At 41.2% G+C, this 26,021-nt stretch overlaps 2 protein-coding genes across 5 annotated transcripts in view; one reads left to right on the top strand and one right to left on the bottom strand.

The window, feature by feature from the left end:
• The window catches only part of LOC143284643 (uncharacterized), a 69,060-nt gene extending 54,411 nt beyond the window's left edge, over positions 1–14,649 (bottom strand). For all 4 annotated transcript variants that reach the window (XM_076591518.1, XM_076591519.1, XM_076591520.1 and 1 more), the window contains exons 1-3: positions 14,476–14,649; positions 10,187–10,295; positions 1,100–1,176 (exon numbers count right to left, since the gene is read on the bottom strand). In XM_076591518.1, coding sequence (XP_076447633.1) covers positions 1,100–1,176; positions 10,187–10,295; positions 14,476–14,580 — 291 coding nt within the window. In that variant the 5' untranslated portion in view covers positions 14,581–14,649. The remainder of the gene's footprint in view (positions 1–1,099; positions 1,177–10,186; positions 10,296–14,475) is intronic.
• A 9,083-nt stretch (positions 14,650–23,732) lies between these two features.
• Positions 23,733–26,021, top strand: part of LOC143284642 (contactin-like) — a 42,079-nt gene continuing 39,790 nt past the window's right edge. Inside the window, exons 1-3 of the mRNA XM_076591517.1 lie at positions 23,733–23,781; positions 24,522–24,598; positions 25,205–25,299. Of these exons, the coding sequence (XP_076447632.1) occupies positions 24,532–24,598; positions 25,205–25,299 (162 nt within the window). The 5' untranslated portion in view covers positions 23,733–23,781; positions 24,522–24,531. The remainder of the gene's footprint in view (positions 23,782–24,521; positions 24,599–25,204; positions 25,300–26,021) is intronic.

Raw genomic sequence — 26,021 nt, 5'->3', positions numbered from 1 at the left:
GGTGACCACTGGATCACAAGTCCAGTACATTACCAACTCTGCCATGGTGCACCACTGAACACCACCGAAGTGACTCAGCAGCAGTGCAGGGTCTACTCTGGTGTGTGGCCTCCTGGTGACCTAACATCGATGGGTCCCTGTGGACTGCTGACCCTGGAACTGTGACGGACGAACCCAGGTGTGGCCGTGTATGGGGTAATCTAAATGAGCGGCGTGGGAGTAACGCCACTGAAACGGTGCAGATGATGGGGCAGCAAAAAAACAACAACAAAAAACAAACAAAAAAACAACCTCTGCCATGATGCCTCTATCGAGAATCACGCCCAAAATACATGAAAATTTCCGCTTGTTTCGATATTCACACCCTTAAATACAATACCATTTCAACCTGTTTTCCTGTTCCTAAAAACAGTGAGGTATTCAAGCTCCCCCACCTTCCAATGCAATTTGATGTAAATCAACAGTTGTTTTTTCCTGGTCCCATGTCAGTGTGAATACTTGTGGTTCTTTATCTTTCTTTTGTTGTTGTTGGTTATTTCAGCTTTAAAATGAAATTCTAAATAAAGTCATGAAATAGAAACCTTTTTCCTGGTCCATGTCAGTGTGAATACCTGTGGTTCTTTTTCTTCTTTTTTGTTGTTGTTGTTGTTGTTGTTGCCGTTATCTCAACTTTACAATAAAATTATAAACAAATCAATGAAACAGCAACCGCTTTTTTCCTGCTTGCCATAGTTGATGTAATATAGATAAAGAGATGCAAGCATTTGTGCAGTCATGCTCCATCACACACACACACACACACACACACACACACACACACACAATTCAGCAGACAGAGAAGCAAACATTTATGCACATGCTCCAACACACACACACACACACACACACACACACACACACACACACACTTCAGCAGAAAGAGAAAGAATCAAGCATTTGTGCACATGCTCCAACCCACACACACAGTGACACAAACATTTACACACACACACACACACACACACACAACATCCCCTCCTCCCTCCTCCACACCCATCCTTTCCAGTCTCCCACACGCGGTCACCACCACCACAGTGCAGCCACAAGCAGCCAGCCTTACGTCAATGAAGGAGGCGTTGATGTAATCGGACCCCGCCTCTCCCGGGATCTCCTTCAGTTTGACCCGTCTGTCGTCACCTGAACACACAGGTATAGCATGCACGTACTGGGAAACGTCACTGTAGTATGTCTTCACCATTGTTCTGCCAAGAATGCTGTCGGTGATGCATCAAAATCACAGGGATAACTCACACACACACAGAGGCATGCGTGCACGCGCACGCACACACACACAAACACCAGCACACACACACACAGAGGCACACACACACACACACACACACACACACACACACACACACATCTTTAGCTTGTCCTGTCTGTTGTCACCCAAACAATTATATATATATATATATATATATATACATATATATATATATATATATATATACATATATATATATATATATATATATATATATATATATATAATGTACTAGGAAACACAAATCACTGCGTGCATGTCTTCCTTGTTTTGCAAATTTTGTAATCGCTCTTTCTTGCTTTGCTTCCTTCTATCTGTGAGTGTGTAGGCGTGTGGGTGTATCAATTGTATAAATTTTGTTTCTCTCTTGCTATGCTTTCTTTCTGTGAGTGTGTAGGCATGTGGGAATATCAATTGTATAAATTTTGTTTCTCTCTTGCTTCCTTCTTCCTGTGAGTGTGTAGGCGTGTGGGTGTATCAATTGTATAAATTTTGTTTCTCTCTTGCTATGCTTTCTTTCTGTGAGTGTGTGTAGGCGTGTGGGTGTATCAGTTGTATAAATTTTGTTTCTCTCTTGCTTCCTTCTTTCAGTGAGTGTGTAGGCGTGTGGGTGTATCAGTTGTATAAATTTTGTTTCTCTCTTGCTTCCTTCTTTCGGTGATTGTGTGTGGGCGTGTATGGGTGCAGTAGTTTGGTGGTGGTTTTTGTTTGTTTGTTTTTTGATTTTTTTCTGTCCCACCATCAGCACCATTTCAGTAGCACTATTGCCACAATCCCGCCATACACAACCACACCCAGGTTCATTTGTCCCAGTCCCAGCATGGACAGTCCACAGGGAACTGTCAATATTAGGCCACCAGTAGGCCACACGGCAGATGACCCTGCACTGCTGCTGAGTCACTTTGGTGGTTTTCAGCAGTGTCTGTTCTGATCTAATGTGTATCTAGACCACCACCCACTAAGCCCACACCAAAGACCTTGACAGGACTTACCCTAAGCACAGAAGTGAAAGAGGGTCGAAAAAGGTTGATGATGATGTTACCATAGAGGTCTCTTTAGGCTTGGGATTACGTGACAAGGTTGTATTCTATACTTCCTTTCATAATGATAATGATATCCCAGCGTAAACCAGGCCCGAGAGATACAGACACTTGTCGGGAAATTTGAGCAACACACCAAAAGATGCATCTGTGAAGCGGATGATACTCAACTGTGTGGTCCCAGTCTTCTCACTGAAGTCCATAGCACACTCAACACTGAATGGAAGCCAGCCACAGGCCAGAACACCCACCTCTGCTGGGAACCAAACATGTGTCCTCCCAGCCATCAGTCTGCAGTGCTAACCACTTCACCACTGTGGATAGTGGGATGTAATAGTGTTGGTAATACTTATGTTTGATGTCTTTTTACACACAGTTTCAGTTTCAGTAGCTCAAGGAGGCGTCACTGCGTTCGGACAAATCCATATACGCTACACCACATCTGCCAAGCAGATGCCTGACCAGCAGCGTAACCCAACGTGCTTAGTCAGGCCTTGAAACAAAAAATGAAAAAAAAAGGTGAATAAATAATAGATATGCTTACATAAATAAATAAATAAATAATAATTATAACATAAAAAAGGTAGTAATAATAATAATAATAATAATAAAATAATAATAATAAATAAATAATAAATAAATAATTTACACACAAGATGCTAGATGTGTGTGCGTGCGTACGTGTGTGAGACAGACAGACAGACAGAGACAGAGACAGAGAGAGACACAAAGACAGACAGAATTCAGAATGGTTTAACTGTAAAGGCCTCTGGTCCATTACAATGGGGTGAGAAAATGCACAAAATGACAACATGTTAGATACTACGGTGTTCGCTCCATATTGTCAGTACAGCTTTGTCGTAAGTCTAGTGCTTTATACACAAATATTGCTAGTCTTTTAGTCAGATATTAACTCATGTTTGACATTAGAAGAATAATTATGAATAATGACAGTTGATGACAGAATTTATTAGGAATCAATTCAACATCACAAAGACAGACAGACGGGCAGATAGACATTTCTAATTCAAACTCTACCAGCCACAAGCTTTTGAAGTCTGTAAACTCTTCATACTCAGTGCATTACATTCAGTCTTCATACATTTAGAATACACCTTCTTCTTTTTCTTTTTTCTTTACCAAAGAAATAATTCAAAGAACATGACACTTGTTGCGATGTTTGACTTTCTTGACCTTTGAATGTTCTAAGAGATACAATAACATTTGTTGGTGACATTTGACTGTCTTATACTTTTAAAAACCTTAAACTAATAAAAGAGAGGAAATCTGTATAAAATGGCAGGAAGAAAGTTGCCACTACAAAATATCCTCAATGTGTGACGTGCATCTGCAAGGACAACATTTTTGTCTGCAATATGTTGTCAGCCTGTTGGAATTTTTGAGGGGGGCTGGTAGGGTAGGGGGGGTAGTCCCAAATTCTCTGGCACTAAGGAGAAAAGAAAAAAGTAGCCCAGTACAATATCTTTTGTACTGATTTCTTGTAATGAGACAACCCATCTGCCTGTGTGAAGCACTTACGTTGCTCTGTTTTGACTGGTGTGGAGTATTGTGATATTATCACTGATTCCTCATTAGCACTGTGACATAATTACTGACTGCTGGTTAGCACTGTGACATAATTACCAACTGCTGGTTAAAGTATGATAAAACTTCCCATTTGAAACTGCACAAAAAAAAGCTTGGAGTGTTGGGCGTTTATGTTTGCCCACCAGTCAACCTGTTGTTCCAAATCTGTTATCGTGGTCTGTTATTCAGATTCTGTAGCCGGCTCAGTTGGCAAGTTAGATAACACTGTGCAGCTTAACTCTGCAATACAAATATTTGAAACTTAACAGATTCACTTGTTGATCTGACAAAGTGCTGTGTGTGTGTGTGTGCGCGTGTGTGTGCATTCATGTGTGCACATTTCACAGTGCGTGAACGAGTGAGTGAATCTATGTGCGAGCGTGTGAATGTGTGTATACATGCATGCAATTTTTACTCAAAGAGAGCGAGAGAGAGAGAGAGAGAGAGTTGTGTGTGTGTGTGTGTTTATGTGTGTGTGTGTGTGTGTGTGTGTGTGTGTGTGTGTGTGTGTGCATGCGCGCATGTATACATATGTGTGCCTGCATGTGTGTGAGCTCATGTGTCTCTATGTATTTGTTTGTTTATGTGTTTGTATGCATGTGTATGCCTGTGAATGCATGCATGCAGACGTGCGTGCATGTGTTGCTGTGAGAGTGTTGGCAACCACAAAATATGTCTGCAAAGAAAGAAAAGAATCACACAGCAGGCACCAACCGACCAAGAAAAGAAAGAAAAAAAAAGTCGACCTTCAGCCAACAAGACCCTGTTACTGGTTTGGTGTTACAGAGCTGAAGGATCAATGTGAGAGCAAAACAGGAACATCTTTTGTTGTCACCTGTTCAACTTTAAGGGTGGTAGAATGCGTGTGTGTGTGTGTGTTTTGTGTGTGTTTGTGTGTGTTCGTGTGTGTGTGTGTGTGTGTGTGTTTTGTGTGTGTTTGTATGTGTGTGTGTTTGTGAGAGAGAGAGAGACAGACCGAGAGAGAGAGAATGTGTGAATGTGTAACCGTCTGTCTGTATCTCTGTTCCCGTCTGTCCCTATATGTGTCTGTAACTGTAAGTGCACCTTTCTGTTTCAGTGCACATGTTCTTTCATGTAACCATAACTATGTATACAGGTGAATCAAAACACATTTGTGAGCTTGCATTATGTGTGCACATGTGTGTGTGTGTGTGTGTGTGCGCATGTGTGTGTGCATGTGTGTGTGTGTACACATGCTAACACATGTGGGCATGCATGCATGCATGTGGTGTGTGTGTGTGTGTGTGTGTGTGTGTGTGTGTGTGTGCACATCTGTGTGTATGCAAGCGTGTGTCTGCACGTGCACGCAGACACATGTCACAATGCATGTGTAGCTGGTGTCTGCGTGTACATCACCATCCCAGTCTGTGTGTGCACACTTGAAAAGACAAGCACCCTTGTGTAAACATCCAAGTGTGTACTGAACAAGCCCTAAAATACTGAAATAGCTTTGCGTAGATTTTGTCACGTTGGATCTTGACAAAAACTGACTACCTAACCCACGCACAGCAAACCCCCACCCCACCCCCCCCTCCACCTCACCCCACCAGCCATATCCACCCTTCTCCTCCCTTCATCACCCCTCTCTTACCCCCCACCCCCACACCCCCCACCCTTTTGTTTACCTCCAGTGATCCATTCCTTCACGATTTTCATTGTACATGTTGTCTATGAATAGTTGCTGCACTTACAGGATACAAGGAAGTGAAATATCATTCACACACGATTCCGGCACAATACTGGATCATGTTCAACATTTAAATTCTGGGCACATTCAAAGAGAAGGAACGTGAGCTGTAATGTCATAAACCCTGTCTTTCATTTCCAACTTTAACTCACTCAGTACAGCCAGTCCTCTCTTCTCCTCTACACAGACCCCTAGGATGTCCAGTGGGTGTCTGAATGACCCAACCTTTAGCTTCCATCGTCAGAACCGTGGTATTCTTTGTCAACATTCACCTCTTCAGTATAAGAGCGTTCCACTTGCAATATTTTGATGATGGTAATTGGGATGAAACGCTGTTAACGTTGTCTCTTTCGCCATTCGTATGGAGAGAGTTAAGAGAACCTTTTCTGATCATCTTCTCCCCCTCCCCCTCCTCAACTGTAGACCTAGTGTTCATCGACTCTGTTGCTGCATAGATATATCAAGAGCAATTACAATGGTTTTACATTTTTAACATTTTGAATACTTTACTATCTGGCATACTGTACATTATGTATCTAAACTTCTACTTCTAAGCTAAACCATCATTAATGTGTTAATATATAAACATTCATTTAACCATCTGCTGATTGTTTCCTTTCAAGTCAGCTCTCCTGGTTGAGAAAACGAAGCCATGACAATGTATATAATGTGTGTGTGTGTGTGTGTGTGTGTGTGTGTGTGTGTGTGGACATCCATGCATGTGCTTGTAGTTGTATGTGAATGAATTCATACACACCCAATAACACCCCCCCCCCCCTTTTTTTTTCTTTTTTTTTTTTTAAATCAAAACTGAAAGAGCATTATCAATGCAGCTTGAAGAAGTTGACACAAGTTCATTTCAATATAGTTTAATAATAACTGTTCAGTTTTATATTAACTTGGTTTCATCCAGCTTGATGAAATTCCACACAGGGGTTTAAAAACACAAATTCTCACAACTCAAGTGTTTTTCAACAGACCCTAAACAGTCATCTACGATATCCAATCTACGTGGATCTATGTTGTAGCAAAAGTAGTCTGCCCATCTGTGTGGATGGCAAATCTGACCTTGATCTTAATTCAGTTTAACTCACTCAGTACGGCCAGTTCTCTCTTCTCCTCTACACAGACCCCTAGGATGTCCAGTGGGTGTCTGAATGACCCAACCTTTAGCTTCCGTCCTCAGAACTGTGGTATTCTTTGTCAACATTCACCTCTTCAGTATAAGAGTGTTCCGCTTGCAATATTTTGATGATGGTAATTGGGATGAAACGCTGTTAACGTCATCTCTTTCGCCGTTCGTATGGAGAGAATTAAGGTCACATGGTAACACTGAAGCTTTCAACATGGTCAGATTTTGTTTCTTTCCATACATCTGTCTCACAGGCAGGGATAAAAACTGAGAGATCTAAGCACACTAAACATTTTCAGTCAGAAAAATTATAAAGCTTGAAAAAACCTATGCTAGTGTTTATTTATACTTGAACAAGGATGACATGTTGTGGCGACATGTAACTGTATGTATAGGGTGCAATAATGGGCATGTGACCAGTGACTGTTTGCAAAAATTTTGGATTGAAATAACAGATCCACACTGATAAAAGCTATAGACTTCACTTTATGGTTCACAATCCTTGAAGATCATTAAAAAAAAAAAGAAAAAAAAAAAGACACGATATGTGAAGGTCAGGCATATGCTGCCTTTTTTCTTCTTTTTTTTTGAATAGCAGTGTGGTGTAGTGTACATACATGTGGAATAGCAGTGTGGTGTAGTGTACATACATGTGGAATAGCAGTGTGGTGTAGTGTACATACATGTGGAATAGCAGTGTGGTGTAGTGTACATACATGTGGAATAGCAGTGTGGTGTAGTGTACATACATGTGGAATAGCAGTGTGGTGTAGTGTACATACATGTGGAATAGCAGTGTGGTGTAGTGTACATACATGTGGAATAGCAGTGTGTTGTAGTGTACATACATGTGGAATAGCAGTGTGGTGTGTACATACATGTGGAATAGCAGTGTGTTGTGTACATACATGTGGAATAGCAGTGTGCTGTGTACATACATGTGGAATAGCAGTGTGTTGTAGTGTACATACATGTGGAATAGCAGTGTGGTGTAGTGTACATACATGTGGAATAGCAGTGTGGTGTAGTGTACATACATGTGGAATAGCAGTGTGGTGTAGTGTACATACATGTGGAATAGCAGTGTGGTGTAGTGTACATACATGTGGAATAGCAGTGTGTTGTAGTGTACATACATGTGGAATAGCAGTGTGTTGTTGTGTACATGTGTGGAATAGCAGTGTGTTGTAGTGTACATGCATGTGAAATGGCAGTGTGGTGTAGTGTACATACATGTGGAATAGCAGTGTGTTGTGTACATACATGTGGAATAGCAGTGTGTTGTAGTGTACATACATGTGGAATAGCAGTGTGGTGTAGTGTACATACATGTGGAATAGCAGTGTGTTGTTGTGTACATACATGTGGAATAGCAGTGTGTTGTTGTGTACATACATGTGGAATAGCAGTGTGTTGTAGTGTACATACATGTGGAATAGCAGTGTGGTGTGTACATACATGTGGAATAGCAGTGTGTTGTGTACATACATGTGGAATAGCAGTGTGTTGTGTACATACATGTGGAATAGCAGTGTGGTGTAGTGTACATACATGTGGAATAGCAGTGTGGTGTGTACATACATGTGGAATAGCAGTGTGGTGTAGTGTACAAACATGTGGAATAACAGTGTGGTGTAGTGTACGAACATGAGGAATAGCAGTGTGGTGTAGTGTACATACATGAGGAATAGCATTGTGTTGTAGTGTACATACATGTGGAATAGCAGTGTGGTGTAGTGTACATACATGTGGAATAGCAGTGTGTTGTAGTGTACAAACATGTGGAATAGCAGTGTGGTGTAGTGTACATACATGTGGAATAGCAGTGTGTTGTAGTGTACATACATGTGGAATAGCAGTGTGTTGTAGTGTACATACATGTGGAATAGCAGTGTGGTGTAGTGTACGAACATGTGGAATAGCAGTGTGTTGTAGTGTACATACATGTGGAATAGCAGTGTGTTGTAGTGTACATACATGTGGAATAGCAGTGTGGTGTAGTGTACGAACATGTGGAATAGCAGTGTGTTGTTGTGTACGAACATGTGGAATAGCAGTGTGTTGTTGTGTACATACATGTGGAATAGCAGTGTGTCGTAGTGTACATACATGTGGAATAGCAGTGTGTTGTAGTGTACATACATGTGGAATAGCAGTGTGCTGTAGTGTACATACATGTGGAATAGCAGTGTGTCGTAGTGTACATACATGTGGAATAGCAGTGTGTTGTAGTGTACATACATGTGGAATAGCAGTGTGGTGTAGTGTACATACATGTGGAATAGCAGTGTGGTGTAGTGTACGAACATGTGGAATAGCAGTGTGTTGTAGTGTACATACATGTGGAATAGCAGTGTGGTGTAGTGTACGAACATGTGGAATAGCAGTGTGTTATGTACATAAATGTGGATCAGTCCACAAGCTCTGACATCTTCTTGACAACTTTTTAAACAATGTGATTTTTTTTTTTCAGAAAAGGCAAAGGCAACCAAAACCAGTCCTGAGAAAGCAGTCGCCAATGATAAACATCTAGTTCCTTGAACAGGCAGTGAGTTGGGAGCTCCCTAGAAAACAAATTTGTCAGCCATGCTGAGGGCTTGATGTAATAATCTTCCCCGCTGAGTACATGATACTACTCCTTGATCAGGATCTCAGCCTGAAAAGTATCCTTGATCTTATAATATCATCAGTAATCAGATGTTGGGGGTCTCAGCTTCTTCTTCTTCTTCCCTCTCTTTCTCTCTCTCTTCCTCCCTCCCCTCAGTTCCCTCATGCTCAGTACACACACACACACACACAGAGAGAGAGAGAGAGAGAGAGAGAGAGAGAGAATCACATAAATTCTCTTCCCTACCCAAACAAAAGTGACATCATACATTCCACAGTGCGACATTATACAGTGTCAAACATGTGTTCTTTTGTGCTGTATGGTGCCATACGGTGTTGTGCTGTACAACTACACATTTATATCATGTAATGCACTCTGTAACTGTACTGTTTACTTATAAACTGTCCAGCATCAACTCTGTGAGTCAAGCTGTGCTACACTGTGCACCCATTGGTTCTGCTACGCTGTGCTGCCCTGTGCTGTGTTCTCACTTCCTGCAATGTGCTGTGTTATCCTGTGCTGCAGAAGGCATAGCTCTGTCTGTGGAGCTGCATTTCACTGCTCTTGTGAATCAGCATCCTACTATTTGACTTTGCAACATTCAGGGTGATGTGATGCAAGTCGCAAAAGTTGGATACAGATGCATAGATCACTTGTTCTTCTTCTTCTGCGTTCGCGAGCTGCAACTCCCACGTTCACTCGTATGTACACGAGTGGGCTTTTATGTGTATGACCGTTTTTACCCTGCCATATAGGCAGCCATACTCTGTTTTCCGGGGTGCATAGATCACAAAACACAGGGTCTTACGTGGAACGATGTCCTTGTATCTGTTCTTCCTGATGTTCTCCTCCTTCTTGCCTTCTGACAAGGGAAATCTGCCTTCGTTGCTGCTTTCAATCTGCATTTCTCGCAGGATCTGAAAAAAAAAAGAAAGAAAATTATTTCTTCTTATAATCTTAGGCATGTTTCTGTTAGAGGTCTCTTTGCATTTCAAAGCTGTATGGGCAGTGACATCATATCCACTGTGTCTGGGCTTGTCACTGGGAGGCAGGGCTAAATTCATTGTGGCTTTTATCCCGCGTTTCTCGCAGGATCTGAAAAATAAAGTTTTTCCTCCCAATTTTAGACATATTCATTCTTTAAAACTAAAATGATTAAGGTTAAACACCCCTTTACCTTTTACAGCTGTAGGAGCAGTGACTTCATAATCACATACATTGTGTTTAGGCTTGGCGTAGGATCGAGGCAGGGCCAAATCTTCTCCTTCCACCATTTCTTAGTGCACGCAAAAGAACCCACGGCAACAAAAGGGTTGTTCCTGGCAAAATTCTGTAGAAAAATCCACTTCGATAGGAAAAACAAACAAAACTGCACACAGGAAAAAATACAAAAAAAATTGGGTGGCGCTGTAGTGTAGCGACGCGCTCTCCCTTGGGAGAGCAGCCCTAATTTCACATAGAGAAATCTGTTGTGATAAAAAGAAATACCAACAAACACAAATACAAATTTCAACTTTCCCCAATTGATGTCAAGTACCCCATTCACACTTGGGTGGATTGAGGCAAATCAGAGTATAATGCCTTTCCCAAGGACACAACACCATACTGGAATGGGACCTCATACCCTGTGTACTCGTGAACACTGAATCAGTGGAGTGATGGCCTAGAGGTAACGTGTCCGCCTAGGAAGCGAGAGAATCAGAGCGCGCTGGTTCGAATCACGGCTCAGCCACCGATATTTTCTCCCCCTCCACTAGACCTTGAGTGGTGGTCTGGACGCTAGTCATTCGGATGAGACGATAAACCGAGGTCCCGTGTGCAGCATGCATTTAGCGCACATAAAAGAACCCACGGCAACAAAAGGGTTGTTTCTGGCAAAATTCTGCAGAAAAATCCACTTTGATAGGAAAAACAAATAAAACTACACGCAGGAAAAAATACAAAAAAATGGGTGGCGCTGTAGTGTCCCTGGGGACAGCAGCCCAAATTTCACATAGAGAAATCTGATGTGATAAAAAGAAATACAAATACAGAAGTTTATCGCCTGACCGACTCTACCACAGCACCTCTTTCATTCTTTACTGTTTTCAGAAAAAAAGGTTATTAGAAACACAGTCAGTCACACAAACTTCCCCAGGAAGAAAGGAAAGACAGAAGCATAGGAAGTGGGAAGTACATGAAAAGAAATGTGAAGAATGAGCAGTGCAACTGAAAGTACAGGAAAAGGAAGACAATGTAAGTATGGTTACTTATTGTAATGGCCGTACCTTGTGTGATTAGAGTGACATGAACTATGAAGGGATTACTAAAAACAGGGGGAAGACCATAAACTCTCACAACCCATCGGCACACAGAAATGTCACTTGCCCAAACACACACACACTCCATTTAACTCGGACATCAAATTTCCAAAGGATTAGTGATCACACTTTCTTTTCATTACTGTTGAGCAGTTTTGTGGTTTACAACTGAGTGGAGCTGAAAGGAGAAAAAAAAAAGGATGATATGATTGAGAGAGTGTGTGAGAAAAAGAGAGAGAGAGAGAATGCGAATGCGAATGCGAAATGTTTATTCAAATTTAGGCCTAAGCCCCTAATTGAAGGGGAAATCATATACAAAACAACCAACCAAAATTACGATAACACAGTATTTGATCTTAACATAATTATTGTCATGAAAATTCAAATTGATGCTATGATTTAAGTTACAGCCGTACATAATCGTTTCAAGGTATAGTAAATGTAGAACACAACATTACGTAAAACAATTTCATTTCTAGATGACATAAGCAAATTAAATCTAAAGCGACATGGGCTATTATAAAACTTAGGTTGAATATATTTTATCCTCAAGTCGTGAAAGACAGGACAGCAAAACATAACATGAATTTCATCTTCTTCTGAATCATGACATAAACGACACTGTACTTTATCTACTCTTCTATCGCTAAATCTAAACCTACAGCAGGCAATGTCTGTTACGCCAAATCTTAATTTTGTCAGAGAGAGGGAGAGAGAACACTGAACACTGAACACTTTAATGTCAATAGCTTTACAGCCCTAATGACATGGGGGTTCATAATACAAATAACAACATGCATCAATAGAAATAATATTGATGAAAACCAAAACCAAAACGAAATCAATCAATCTGTGCAACAAAGTGCAGTTCGACCATCCATTCAAAGTAATGGCATGTAGTGAGAAATAAAAACAAAAACATATATAAATGTATAACATAATATTTTCCATATGAGAGTGACAACACAGATTTCGAGAGAGAGAGAGAGAGAGAGAGAGAGAGAGAGAGAGTGCATTTTTGCATGTGTGACCCAGTGTTCACTGATGATCAGGGTTTAAGACACCTTTTCAGCTTGGAGCTGTATTCTTGAGAAAAGAACTCCACTCCAGTTTTCCTCACTCCAAACAGGTGTAAATGGGTACCTGGCTTCTATTGGGGAAGGTTTAAAAGGCAGGAGGAGATGATTGGGCCCCACTTTCCTGTGCAGAACCCCAGACACAGTGGATATGAATTCACTGCCCCAATAGCCATAGAAGGCTAGGGTAACTTTAACCTTAAACAAGTTTAAGTGTGTGTGTCACAGAATGTGCTTGTGTGTGCAAACACTTGTATGCATGTGCATCAATGTATGTGTGTGTGAAATGTCACTTTTTGGACAAAACCTTATAGTGCAAAGCACTGAACTTTGTGGAGATTCTTAGATATTTTCTGTTTGTATATGTATTGAAAAATATGTGGTGAAACATATATGGATTTGTCCAAACACAGTGATGCCTCCTTGAGCAACTGATATTGATACTGTCAAATGAGTTCTAATGTAATTTGTGTTGGATTGAAAAGCTGTGCACAGTGTGTGAATGCCCATGTATTTTTATTGATATTGGTTTGTGTATGCTAGAATGTAAGACTGTGTGTTAACAGGTGTCCAGCACTCTTTGCTAAACCTTCTGAAGAAGTGAGGGGCAGGCATAATGATTTCAGCATCACAAGCTGCTGAAGAAAAGTAATATGCATCTTTTTACAGAAAACTAGTATAGCAAAAAAAGGAAGGTAAACGTGTAAGTTCTAATGAACCTAATGAAATCCTTAAAAATAAAAAAAAGTTCCACTGGTTTTCAACCCTCTCTGTGCGCTTGTCTTTAACTATTTTCCACTTTACCTTGTAATAGTTTTGAGTTTCCATATAATTCTTTTCATTTGTCTTATTTTTTTCTCTTCCTTTGGTGGTTTTTTTAAAAAATTTTTATTATTATTAAAACAAAATCTTTTATCAACCACTGAAAGTGAAACAGAAAGCTATTCTAATACATGTATACAAATTCTCTCTTTTTTTTCTTTTTTTTTTTTTTTTTACTCTTGCAAGATACAGATACAGATACAAAGACACTTGTTTGGGCTTTCCATTTCAAAATAAAACATATACAGTTTCATCAAAGAACAACACTGAACAAGAATATTGTCCAATGGTAAAAAACTGATCATTACTGTCACCACACATGCAATAAACCATGCAGCATGTCTGCATGTTTGTGTGGTGTGGTGGTAATGTGGTGTGGTGTGGCGTGGTGGTGGTGGTGGTGTGTGTGAGAGAGAGAGAGAGAGAGAGAGAGAGAGAGAGAGAGAGAGTGCACCTGCAAACGCATATATGTACATGATCGCACATTGTTATATAAATGCACATTCACCGTGATATATGTGTTCACTGTGCGCTCATACTGTGCGCTAAATCTGTGTAAACAGTACATGTACACTGATGCACATGCATGCAGTAATAAAAGCCACAAAAAAACCGCAATATTTTAGGAATACCAAAAACATCGAAAAATCACTCACTTAACCATGTCCATTTTCGATTTAGACTATTTTCTTTTCACCACTGATATCGATCGAAATATCTCTCTCCTTTCATGACTGCAACCAAACATGTTTACATAAAGACTGCCCAGTATACAGCCAAACGTTAACAACATGAACACAAAGCTGTTACACCCGGAACAAAATGACTCTTTCATTAAATGTTTGAATATGCATCTGATTGTGGAAGAGAAAGAAACTGAAAAATATTCATTCTCTTACCCGAAATTCTCTGTGAAAGCCCGTCCCCGCTGGATCATCTTCGTGTTGTAAATCGACGACATGTCGAACGAACGATTTGAGAACAACTTCAATTGGTTTAGACATGATTTTTATGTCAAGTTACACACTAGAATCCGACAGGCGTGTAGCATTCCGTCTGTCGATGTTACTAGTCCTGGTGTAGTCTGCACGCAGAGAAGAAGGAAGTTAATCTTCGACACGGAAGCCACGTGATCAAGCTTTTCAACCGCAAGTCTGTTGTGATACAATGGTCCGTGGTCGTCAAAAGCGGCAAAATATTCAGTTTCTACCCTCAGGGTTTTCTTGTGGTTAAAAGAAATAAGTGGAAGAAGAAGGAAGTTGGTGGAGCGGGGGTAAGAAAGCGTTCACACATTCAAGGCGTAAGTCGATCCAACTATATAAATCAGGATCGTGATAATTCACTAATTACCAGACGTTTAATTAATGTGTCAAGAGAGAGAGAGAGTGTGTGTGTGTGTGTGTGTGTATTTTTATGTAACTGTATTTAGAACTGTCAAAAACTGTAACAGCCTCCAACAAGGAACAGTTGAGGCCACAACACTTGACACATTTGTGTCAAGGGCCTCCAAAACCTCAGACTAGACTGACTCACCTCACCTCCCCACCACTGCCCCACAAAGCCCCCCTACCCTCTTCACCCTCATCACCTACCATCACCCTGCTGCCCAAACCCACCATTCCTCTCCTACCTTCTTCACCCACCCTCCCTCCTCTTACCTCCTCATTCCCTCCCACCTCCCACCCACACCCATCCCACCATCATGATCATCACGACTTAAATAATAAAACTAAACTGTGTCCAGTACCCAGATTTATCTGCTACAAACCCCCCAATTATAGGTGCCAGAATAATCAAGTTTGATTGTGGGTCCTCAACACTGAAGAAGAAGTATGTGCGAGTGCGTGCTAGTGTCAGTTTCAGTGTGAGTGTAATTGAGAGAGTATATAAATGTGTTATTTTACATTGTGGTCAGTATTCACAGAATTATCAAAACAAGTCATGGATCAATCACAGGAAGATAGTGGCTCTAAGTATGTAAATCGATCATAGCAATAAGAAAATTCATGGATATTGAATTTGAATACTCAGTTGCTTAAATGGGTTGTAATTAATGTGGCATGCATATATATAGGCATTTAATATGTATTTACATCACTTTCGCTTGCTAAATGGGGCGTATACAAAAGCCGATGTGTTCCAGGCACTACATTCGTGGTACCAGTAGTTGCAGCAGCGTAAGATCAGCAGCAGTAGTAGCAACAGAAGGCGTCTGTGTATAGTTAGCTTGAAGAGGACTGATGCCAGTATTGGTCTGATTAGTTGTTATTGCCAATTCTTCTTCATTCACGGGCACCGCTACTCCTACATTCACTCGTTCACTATGTACACAAGTGGGATTGTACATGTATGACCATTTTTTACCCTGCCATGTGGGCAACCATTCTGTTTTCGGGGGTGTGCATGCTGGGTATGTTCTTGTTTCCATGGATTTCAGGATCTTTAACATGCGTATTTGAGCTCCTGCTTGCATAAACACACAACGGGGTTCAGGCACAAGCAGGTCTGCACATATGTTGACCTGGGAGATCAGAAAAATCTCCACCTTTCCCACAAGGTGCCGTTACTGAGATTCAAACCTGGGATCCTCAGATTGAAAGTCCAGTGCTTTAACCACTCGGCTGTTGCGCCTGTCTGATTGCTGATGAATTGTTCTACCAATTAACCACTAATAAAGGAAAAGATCAATTAAAAACAAGTGATGGACTATTTCTCTATCACTGAAACACACATGCATACATGTATATGCTCAACTGTTCATTTGGCACCCATGCAATGTGCGTATCAGTGTCCATTCATCTCAATGTGTGTGCAGCCGCTGGGCTTGGTGGTGTGTGCATGCACCACTTGTTCAGTTTCTGTGGAGATTTCAGCATGTGGGCACGTGTGTGTGTGTGTGTGTGTGTGTGTGTGTGTGTGTGTGTGTGTGTGTGTGTGTGTGTGCATGACTGTACCAGTGTCACTGTCACAGTCGACACCACTGGATAATCTGTGGGTATTTGTGCACTCTTGTATCACAGGTGTGTGTGTGTGTGTGTGTGTGTGTGTGTGTGTGTGTGTGTGTGTGTGTGTGTGTGTGTGTGTGTGTGTGTGTGTGTGTGTGTGTGCAATCGCTTGTGTGTATGTGCATGTGTGTATATATGCATGTGTGTAACAGTATGCAAGTGGAAGTGTGTGTGTGTGTGTTTGTGTGTAGGACGGTGGAGGATACAGTTCTGGATATCTGTCTTCAGAAGTAGATGCTGAAAGAGAGATGACAGGCATGACACTTTTGTATGAAACCAGTAACAGCTATCAGAACAAACAAATATGGACAAACAGGGAAAACAAATTCCATGTATTCCTTATTTTTATTTACAAAGATATGACTGATAAGCCTGAATATAATGACAACACCACAATGTGTTACACTGCATGATTTCTCATGATTTCAGTATGTATGGTATTTTGCTGTAATATCTGCAATGGCATACCTGTGACAGACTATTGCAAGGGTTTTCAAACAGCACAATTTGTTTTTCTGAAATAGGATAAAAAGCACAAAGTGCTACCCATCTCTTTAGCATACATGTGTGTCTTATTCCGTGTGAAAAAAAAGCAAAAACAGGAACAGAATTCTATTTTTTTCTTGTGGAAATTGATGTTTTCATGATTAATTTCCTTTACCCTTTGAGTGTTTTACAATTTAATGCAGCACTGATTTTATATTGAGCTTAGCGCTATATTTATCCAATATTTCATGCAATTGTGTATGAATATCACTGATATCCTTTTCTAAATATCTACATTACATTTTTTTTTATATCAAAATTCATCACCACATCTTAACATAATTGTCTTCTCAATTCATTTCTTGTGGAAAAAAAAGAAAAGAAAAAAGATTTTCCAACAGCACAGTCTTGTTCTCCAAATGTTGAATAAACGGCTGTGTTGCTGCTTCAGAAAAAGAGAACAAAATTAGGCACTGAGTGAATTATGTCATTTTCTTTACTTTCAAACCACACCACCTCCACCAAAAACTCACCATGATACGCACAGTGATCAATGGCGTATTGATCTCCTTGATAGTAAAATAACAGAAACAAAAAAAGCACACTCTTAGGTTCTTTTCTTTTCAAACATATATATATATATATATATATATATGTATATATACAAATTCACACACACAGAGAGAGAGAGAGACAGAGACAGATAAATTGATAAAGATGTTTACATCGATATACATACACACAAGCTTAAAAATTTTTCATATTCATTTAAATAAAAAAAAATAAAAAAAAAAATAAAAAAACCTGCATACCCAGTCATCACCATCTTCAATTCCTTTCAGATATAGTAAAAAGAACAAAAACAAACCAAACAAAACAAAACAAAGAAAGAACAAAAGGTCTCAGTCTCACATTACAAGCTGTTTTGCTGTAAAAATCTGCAGAGGTGGACCAATGACTGGCCATTGCAATAATTTGCCAGGAGCACAATCTGCTTATTTATGTCAACCACTGAGGCTTAACAGGGCTGTTTTCTAAAATAAAAAAAAAAAAAATACAATAGACAAAAAATGTATTAATTTTCACAGTTGTCACAAAACTTTCTTTTTTCTTCATGTAACCCACCCCCACCCCCACCCCCACCCCCAAAACAACAACAAAACCCAAAATACTGCATCCATATTAGTCACAGCATTCATTAGTCCTTCATTGAACTTTTCAAAATGTTTCAACAATCCACACCCACACAACACCCCCCCACAAGCACCCCTCACACAACCCCCCCCCACAAGCACCCCTCACACAACACCCCCCCACAAGCACCCCTCACACATCCCCCCCCCCCCCCCACTCCGGGCATCCCTCCACACTCCAGGCACACACCAGACATCCCTCCACACTCCAGGCACACACCAGACATCCCTCCACACTCCAGGCATCCCTCCACACTCTGGGCATCCCTCCACACTCCAGGCATCCCTCCACACTCCAGACATCCCTCCACACTCCAGGCTCCCTCCACACTCCAGGCATCCTTCCACACTGCAGGAATCCCCCCACACTCCAGGCATCCCTCCAGACACACTTCAGGCATCCCTCCACACTCCAGGCATCCCTCCACACTTCAGGCATCCCTCCACACTCCAGGCACACTTCAGGCATCCCTCCACACTCCAGACATCCCTCCACACTCCAGGCTCCCTCCACACTCCAGGCATCCCTCCACACTCCAGGCATCCCTCCACACTCCAGACATCCCTCCACACCCCAGGCATCCTTCGACACTGCAGGAATCCCTCCACACTCCGGGCATCCCTCTACACTCCAGGCATCCTTCCACACTGCAGGAATCCCTCCCCACTCTGGGCATCCCTCCACACACCAGGAATCCCTCCACACTCCGGGCATCCCTCCACACACCAGGCATCCCTCCACACTCCAGGCATCCCTCCACACACCAGGCATCCCTCCACACTCCAGACATCCCTCCACACACCAGGAATCCCTCCACACTCCAGGCTCCCTCCACACTCCAGGCATCCCTCCACACACCAGGAATCCCTCCACACTCCGGGCATCCCTCCACATCCCTCCACACTGGGCATCCCTCCACATCCCTCCACAATCTGGGCATCCCTCCACACTGCAGGCATCCCTCCACACTCCAGGCACCGGACATCCCTCCACACACTTGGCATCCCTCCACATCCCTCCACACTCAGGGCATACCTCCACACACCGGGCATCCCTCCACACTCTGGGCATCCCTCCACACTCCGGGCATCCCTCCACACTCCAGGCACACTCCAGGCATCCCTCCACACTCCGGGCATCCCTCCACACTCTGGGCATCCATCCACACAGAGGGACAGACAGACAGACGGACGGATAGACATAGGGGAGTGGTGGTGACTTAGCTTTTTCGGTGGCCTCAAGAAGTCGTTCAGACACACATGTTGACGTCATCCCTAAGAACACAACAACATATAAATATCTGAGATCTTGGGAAAGGCAGGGGCTGTTTTTTCTAGCAAAAATATATCAAACCCGATGGTTGAGTTTTCAAAACAGGTATGCTTAAACCAAAAACAAGCATATTTTTGTCATATAGTACTGTTCATCAACACACTCTTACACCAATATGCATTGCTAAAGACTGAAACACGCTCAATAAAAGCAACACAGTTGCAAAGTAACTTAGTAAGTTTATTATAAAATAATAAAACTGGGGGGCGGGGGGGGGGGGGAGGGGGGCGGGGGGGGTGGAGTGAGTTTCAGTTTCAGTAGCTCAAGGAGGCATCACTGCGTTCGGACAAAACCATATACGCTACACCACATCTGCCAAGCAGATGCCTGACCAGCAGCGTAACCCAACGTGCTGGAGTGAGGGATAGACATCAGATAATGATTGCATAATAACTTACAAAAACATATCAAGCAAAAATGACAACCAAATAAAAGCAAACGTATATATGTGTGTGTGTGTGTATGTGCACACGCGTGCATACTTGTGTGATGTACATGTATATACATGCATACATACACACACACACACACACAGACACACACACACACACACATGTATATATGTGATGTACACATCTTTCCACACCACATTGTAATCACCACCACCAAGTAAACTATCATCTCAACACTAATAATAATGATAAAAGAAGATATAGATGTTTCACAGAAATTCACCCTCTGCCTTGCCCACCCATGCATCTCCAACATACTAAGGATATAAAATGTATTAGCAGAAACTGCAGCACTAGAGACAGTCAGGCAGGCAAAGACCAACAGAGGCAGTGAGGACAAAAGAGAGAAACAGGGAGAAATAAATGAAACACTATTTTATTCACTTACTTTTTCATTTACATGAGCTCTGAGTCAAATGACAATTCTTTTTTTAAATGAAAAAAAAAACACTGCCTCATAAGTGTGAAGGGATTTTTAAAGGTTGCTGAGTGAAGGAGTGGGTGGGGAAAGTTTTTCAGATAATGGGAGATTAGGTGGAGGGGGCGGAGGGGGAAGGAGTAGGGGGTGGGATTACAGGTGTGTATTTTTTGTGTGCTTGGGGAGCCCATGATGTATGATTTGAGGGCATTCATATCGTGTTACAAAAATAATAGTCAAAATAAAAAAAGAAAAAGTCAAAAGAAAAAAAGAAAAAAAATGTTTCAACAGTGTATCAGCACCAGATCTTTGATCTGCGACTGTTTCTTGTATGTCCTCAAGTTCAATTTGATTTTTCTGTCTGCTTTCTCAACACTACAAATACAATTCATGATTTACGTTAAATTCAACACATGTTCTTGAACTGTCTATTTTTACCATAACTTTTCATTTTGAAAGACCAAAATGACAAAAAAAGCGGACTGAAAATGTATACAAAAACTTGACAGTTGGAGTGGTGGAGAGGGTGGGGGGTTAGGGTTGGAGGTGGATGAAACGAAAACATCTTTGCTGTACAGAGCCTGAACTCAAGTTACTAATCTGAGATTTGCAGTTACCAGATTCATCTTTGCTCTCTATGATTAAGGTGACCAGTCAAAATGATAAACTGTGCAACTCCCAGCCCCTATAAAAAAAAAAATAAAAAAAATTAAGACTCCAAATTGGAAGAATGAAGCGACATAAAAAGCCATCTTGACCATGAATGGAAACAACCTACCATCACTGCAATCGAAACCTGTCAATGTAAAATGTCATCCACTCGTCTCTCTCATTTCTTCTGGGGCAAGATTTCCACCCTGCCCCCTCTCCTCCCCTCACAGCCTTCACCATCCCAACCATCCCTGCTGATATAAGTGGGGAGAAAAACTACTGGAAACTTCATGGAAAGACTTCTTTTTGCCCCTCACCCCTCACATCCCTCCAGCTCGCATCTTTGTCATCAGTTATGTGGGAAGATGGAGGCTAACGGCGATGTCTTTTCCAAAATCGTTCCTTCTTTATGAAACATTTCTTATTCAAACGGTAAACATTCTTCTCTTCCGTGTTGACAGCATGCCGGCTGGCTATCGTTCTGGGTTCATTCCTTTAAACAAAAAATCAAATGGTGTGTGCACGGGGGTTGGGGTGGGGGGGGAGGGGGTAAAACATTCCCATTTCAGTAAAATTACTTGGACTCATATCAAATGCCGTGTGTGTTTCGTTAGTCTTCACAAGTTTAGTGCACACAACAGTGGAAGATTCACATCTAAGTCCTTTGTGGGGGAGGAGGGGGGGGTTCCAGTTATGGCGAATGACGCCGGCCATAGTGGTGAATTCAGGTGCTTTACCCCGTACCTGTTGATCAGTTCAATTGACCAGACCTTTGCGTCACATAAATAACAGTGGTTCTCTTGCAGCCGGACAGGGGTAGTGAATGACTTCATTATCAAAGTCATTAACAAACTTTTTTAATTAAAACAAATGCTTACCGGGCCGTGCACTTGACATGGACTGTTAACCAGTTTCTCTCCTTCTCCAGGCCCTGCTAGTCGACAATCCCGACAAAATGGCGTCCTTGGTTGCAACGTCACGAACTCGCATTGTTGCCTGCGACACGTACACCACGGCCGAGATGAGCTTCGGGGAAAACTGATCGTGAACAGTTTCTCACCACTAAAGTCTTCCACGCAAATACTGAGGGTTGACGTTTAGAACCACCTCTCCCTCCCCTTCCATTTCTATCACCCTTCTCTTTTCTCTTCCTCTTTCAGCTCTCCTGTCCCCCTCCACTCCTCAATCTCTCTCACATACAGGCACCCCCCTCCCTCTCTCTCTCTCACACACACACACACACATACACTGACAGAGAGACTCACACACACACACACACCGGCACAGAGGAACGCATACACACAGTGTGTGTGTGTGTGTGTGTGTGTGTGTGTGTGTGATAACAATCAATAAAAAGAATCGAAAACATGAACAATCCATGCAAACACTGACGCGTAACCCCACCCCTCAAAACCATATGCCGTAAATAAATCATACCTGAATTAATTAATATGTTTTTTTTTACCTGTTTATATGTTGCTAATCGCATTACATTATATTGGTTATTAATGCTTAATCATACCGATTCAAATCTTTGTTGATTAGTCAAGTTCGCTTACTATTATCATTAGCATTTCGTTCTAAGGATGTTTCACTGATTGTAATCTCAATTTTAAAGCAAAATTTCACCAATTATAATTATCCAACAGACACACACACATACACACACATAAACACACACGTCACACACACACACACACACACACACACACACACACACACATGAACAGTTACTGGCTTTTCCCTCACCAGTAGCCGTCTTTTCCCCCGGCCTATCTTTGTCAAAAAAACACTTATGGCTAAAAGACACTAAACTGAAGAAGACGACAACAACAACAACAAAACACACACACACACACACACGTGTGTACGGCCGCGGGGACCGTTATCCGGCCGACACTGACGGGGGAGTATTGACACAGGGGAGTATCGACACGGGGGAGTATCGACACGCTCCCGGTTATGCAGCCAGAAACAAGATAATGCCCAGCATGCACACCCCCGAAAACGGAGTGTGGCTGCCTATATGGCGGGGTAAAAACGGTCATACACGTACTGTAAAAGCCCACTGACTCGTGTAAATACGAGTGAACGTGGGAGTTGCTGCCCACCGTGAACGCAGAAGAGGAAGAAGACTGAAGAATTAAGATGACTCTTCTGTCCCACAAAAGGGAAATGATTTCAAGCGCTCATTGATCAACTGATAACGGTCGTCTGGAACCGGCATTTCCACATGATGAGTACATTATTTCGGTACCAAGTAGTGAACTATTCCCACCGCAAGACAAGTCAAATGATATATATATATATAATTATAGTATTATTATTATTACTTATTTATTTATTTATTTTATTGACTAGCTAGTTATTTTCGTGAGCAGTCGGTCCCCTTTCGTTACACACAAACCAGAACTGGTTTATGTCAAGTCTTATGTTTGGGGCAAGACAAGAGGACACATCTTTTGTTAACCATCAGTATCAGTATTAGTAGCTCAAGGAGGCGTCACTGCGTTCGGACAAATCCATATACGCTACACCACACCTGCCAAGCAGATACCTGACCAGCAGCGTAACCGAACGCGCTTATCCATCAAAAGTGGGTAACGTCCCCTGATTTACCTGCCTGTCGCCATTTTAAAGCGGAAGTATTGCAGACAGTAATCTCAGGTAAGCGGGGTGTTGGGTTTTTGTATTTTGAATTGCTAACATTATGCAGCTTAACTCTAAGGAATCCGGAGGGATGGTTTTAATTCACTCACCCATGCTCTGTCTTTTTTCTTGAAAAGAGGAAACTTGATCAGTCTTCATGACATGGGCTAGTACTGTAGAAGTATTCGGAAGTAAGTAAACGGAATACCTGGCGTATCCAGAGTTGATTTGTAGTTGTGTTATACTTATAATTATACTGTTTTGTATGCCTGCAGCTCTAGAATTTTTCTTTCAAAGCAGAAGTTGTGTAGCGTATATGGATCAGTCCACACTCTTTGACACCTTCTTGAAACTGCAGCTCTAGAGTTAATTGATGTTAAAAGTTAATATCGGTGTGAATCCAGGAAATGAGTCAGACTCCTGGATTGGTTTTCCATAAACACACACACACACACACACACACACACACACACACACACACACACACACACACACACACACACACACCATGATTTAACTACTACTAGTACAAGCCTTTATGACGATGCAGATGCCTTTTGAATTAAAAGAAAACAAACAAAACAAAAAGGGCAAGATAATCGATATTGACGTATACGTAATTTTTATTATTTTTAAATTTTTTATTTTCTTCAGATCACAGAGCTAATGAGGAACTTGTGAAGAATGCTATAGAATTATCATCAGATATAGATCTTCACATTGCACTTTGACTTTGATGGTTCACATTGTTTCTATAGGAATGCCACTATGAAGTTGGAGATCTTATTCCTGTTGCTGGGAGTTGCAGTCGTCTGCTCACAACATGTTTTCACAGGTAAAGAATTAGACAGTTTTAATAAAACTTTTGTATTCTTGTAGAAATAGGACTGTATCTATTAGTTGGGTTTTTTTGGTGGTTATATTATATATATATATATATTTTTTTTAAATATAGATTCTGTATCATTTGTACAGTATGTACTCACTTGATCAGTTAAGTTCTTATAACTCAAGCAGTATCAGGGAAATGAGCATTAACACAGGTGAAGTGTTGAATGTAGTAACCTTTATATGGTTAAAAAGTCTACAAACAGAAAATATATATCTATGCTACTTTTTGCTATCCACCACTAATAGAACAGTATGATTCTATTAATGGATGGAAACAAGTTCAGGTAAACAACTACAATTTTCCTTATGTAAGATGACTTTCGAAAGATGTTGAACACCTATTTGAAAAAAACAAATTCATAAAGTTATTTTACTGAAAATTTCTGTAAGTGCTTGCTGGACTGGTAAAGATTATTTTTTATGTAAAAGTATTGTAAGATATTTCTGATTTTATATGTCTGATTATTTCTGTAAGATATTGAATACAGGAAAAGCTGTTCTCAGTCATGATATTTTTATATATTCATCTATCTGTTTTTATAATCTACAGAGTGTGTTCCTGGCTGGGTTGGACATGAAGATACCTGTTACAAATTTAACAGTTACCCTCGATTAAAACTTGATGATGCCTCCAGACACTGTCAGGTTAGTTATAAGTGGGTGTGTGTTTTGTGTGTACAACAGATTAGACTTTCCATCTCTTTTTCTGGGAGAGAGATGTCAAAGAGAGGGATAGAGAGAGAGTGTGTCTGTGTGCATGCATGTGTGCAGGGGGCAGGGAGAGGAGAGTATGTGTGCGTTAAGGGAGTGGGTGTGTGGGTGTCACTGTATATTTATTTCCCTGTGTGTGTGTTTTATTCTTTGTGTTTGTATGTGTGTGTGTGCTGTTATGTGTGTGTTGTGTATAGAGTACAAACAGTAGTAAGCTAGTCAGTTGACTGATCAGTGTTTGCAGAAAATGATTATATAATCATGCTATGACCATTGAATCGGACTGACATGCTTGTATGACTTTCAGTTATATGCCTGTCAACCCTGTCTCTTTTAATTTGCCTTTGAACACACTCATCTTGCCATAGGACTGTGAGGCTCCTGTGACTGAACACCAGTAAGAATATTCAGGGAATCGTTTAGGTGCAAACCATCGATCTTCAGTTGTACTTGTAGCAGGTCTGTTATCATCAGTGTCAGGCACTTTCGTGTTATGCTGGCATGTATGTCCCAGTATTGCTTCTCTTCTTCAATGTAGTACTGTTAATGTTTTATATAAGACCTTTGACAGGTTTGGTATTCTCTCCACCCCCTTTCATATAAGGATTGATTAACATATATGACAACATATTCATCTGGTAAATTTTATGAATTAA

This window comes from Babylonia areolata, chromosome 8 (assembly GCF_041734735.1).
Source record: "Babylonia areolata isolate BAREFJ2019XMU chromosome 8, ASM4173473v1, whole genome shotgun sequence".
Classification (NCBI taxonomy): Eukaryota; Metazoa; Mollusca; class Gastropoda; order Neogastropoda; family Buccinidae; genus Babylonia; species Babylonia areolata.
Note: the sequence above shows the minus strand (reverse complement) of the source record. Positions and strands in the feature narration are given on the sequence as shown.